This window comes from Phaethon lepturus, unplaced genomic scaffold (assembly GCF_000687285.1).
Source record: "Phaethon lepturus isolate BGI_N335 unplaced genomic scaffold, ASM68728v1 scaffold14491, whole genome shotgun sequence".
NCBI lineage: Eukaryota > Metazoa > Chordata > Aves > Phaethontiformes > Phaethontidae > Phaethon > Phaethon lepturus.
The window spans coordinates 1-933 of NW_010515633.1; the positions used below are offsets into that span (position 1 = coordinate 1).

Sequence of the window (933 nt, forward strand, 5' to 3'; positions counted from 1 at the left end):
GCCGTTCCTGCACCCGCCGCCGCCGCCGGCACCGCACCATGGCCCGCTGCCGTGCTGCAAGGGCAGGAGCGAGCATCCCGCCGACCCCAATGGTGCTCTCTCATCCTCTGGTGCTATCGACCAAAACCCAAGCACTTTCCAAGAAAACCAAGCTGTTTTTCCGTCTAGTTTACACTCGCCCGGTCTGCCAAAGCCAGTCGGTAAGAGGCAAGCCTCGGCGAAAGACAGTGTCCCCAGCCCGCGGCTGCTGGTCCAGAGCAGCCCTCTGAGAAGGAACATGCCACCAAACTCTCTCTCCCAAGTGCACTTTCAGAGCAAAGCCTATTGCAGCTCCCCCGCGGGCAGCGCCAGCGCAGGATCCGTGCCTTTCGAGACAAGCATTCCCACTACGGCACCCACCCACCCTAGGCTTGTGCAAGCTTGGGAAGGTGCCACTAAGGCGTTTTCTCCCATGGACCAGAATTCAGCACCTTATTCAAACCCTGTTGGAAACCAGTTCTCATTCGAGTGCCAGTCTGGCCCCGAGCAGAGGCAGCACAGGCAGAAAAATGCCAGGATGCCTTGGCAGCAAATACACCTCACTTCTGCAATGCCCGGTCCAAACAGGCTAGAGCTGTCGAGACAGATCACCAGCCAGAAGCTCCCCTTCCCGCTGGGCACGGCGGAGTGGCAGGGGAGCGGGAAAGCCCAGAAAGGGCCCCCCGTAAGTAACTCTCCGGGGTACCATGGCAAAAAGCTCCTATCGGGAGAGAGCCTCGGGGTCCAGAGGGGAGACGCCAACTCGACGGGCGCTTTCGCTTTCGAGAGTGGGAAGGAGCCAGGGTCTCCCGCCTGCGATTCGAGAAGCAAAGCCCTCTTCTACAGCGTGGGGCAAGCAGGTCCTCCTCCCTCCAGGGGCTCGTCGGGCGCAGCCGCGGGCCCGGCCCCGGTCGG

General features: G+C 61.7%; 1 protein-coding gene across 1 annotated transcript in view; it reads left to right on the forward strand.

The window, feature by feature from the left end:
- Positions 1–4: 4 nt before the first annotated feature.
- The window catches only part of ZNF469 (zinc finger protein 469), a gene marked incomplete at its 5' end in the record, with an annotated part of 11,827 nt that continues 10,898 nt past the window's right edge, over positions 5–933 (forward strand). Inside the window, 1 exon segment of the mRNA XM_010295841.1 lies at positions 5–930. Coding sequence (XP_010294143.1) covers positions 5–930 — 926 coding nt within the window.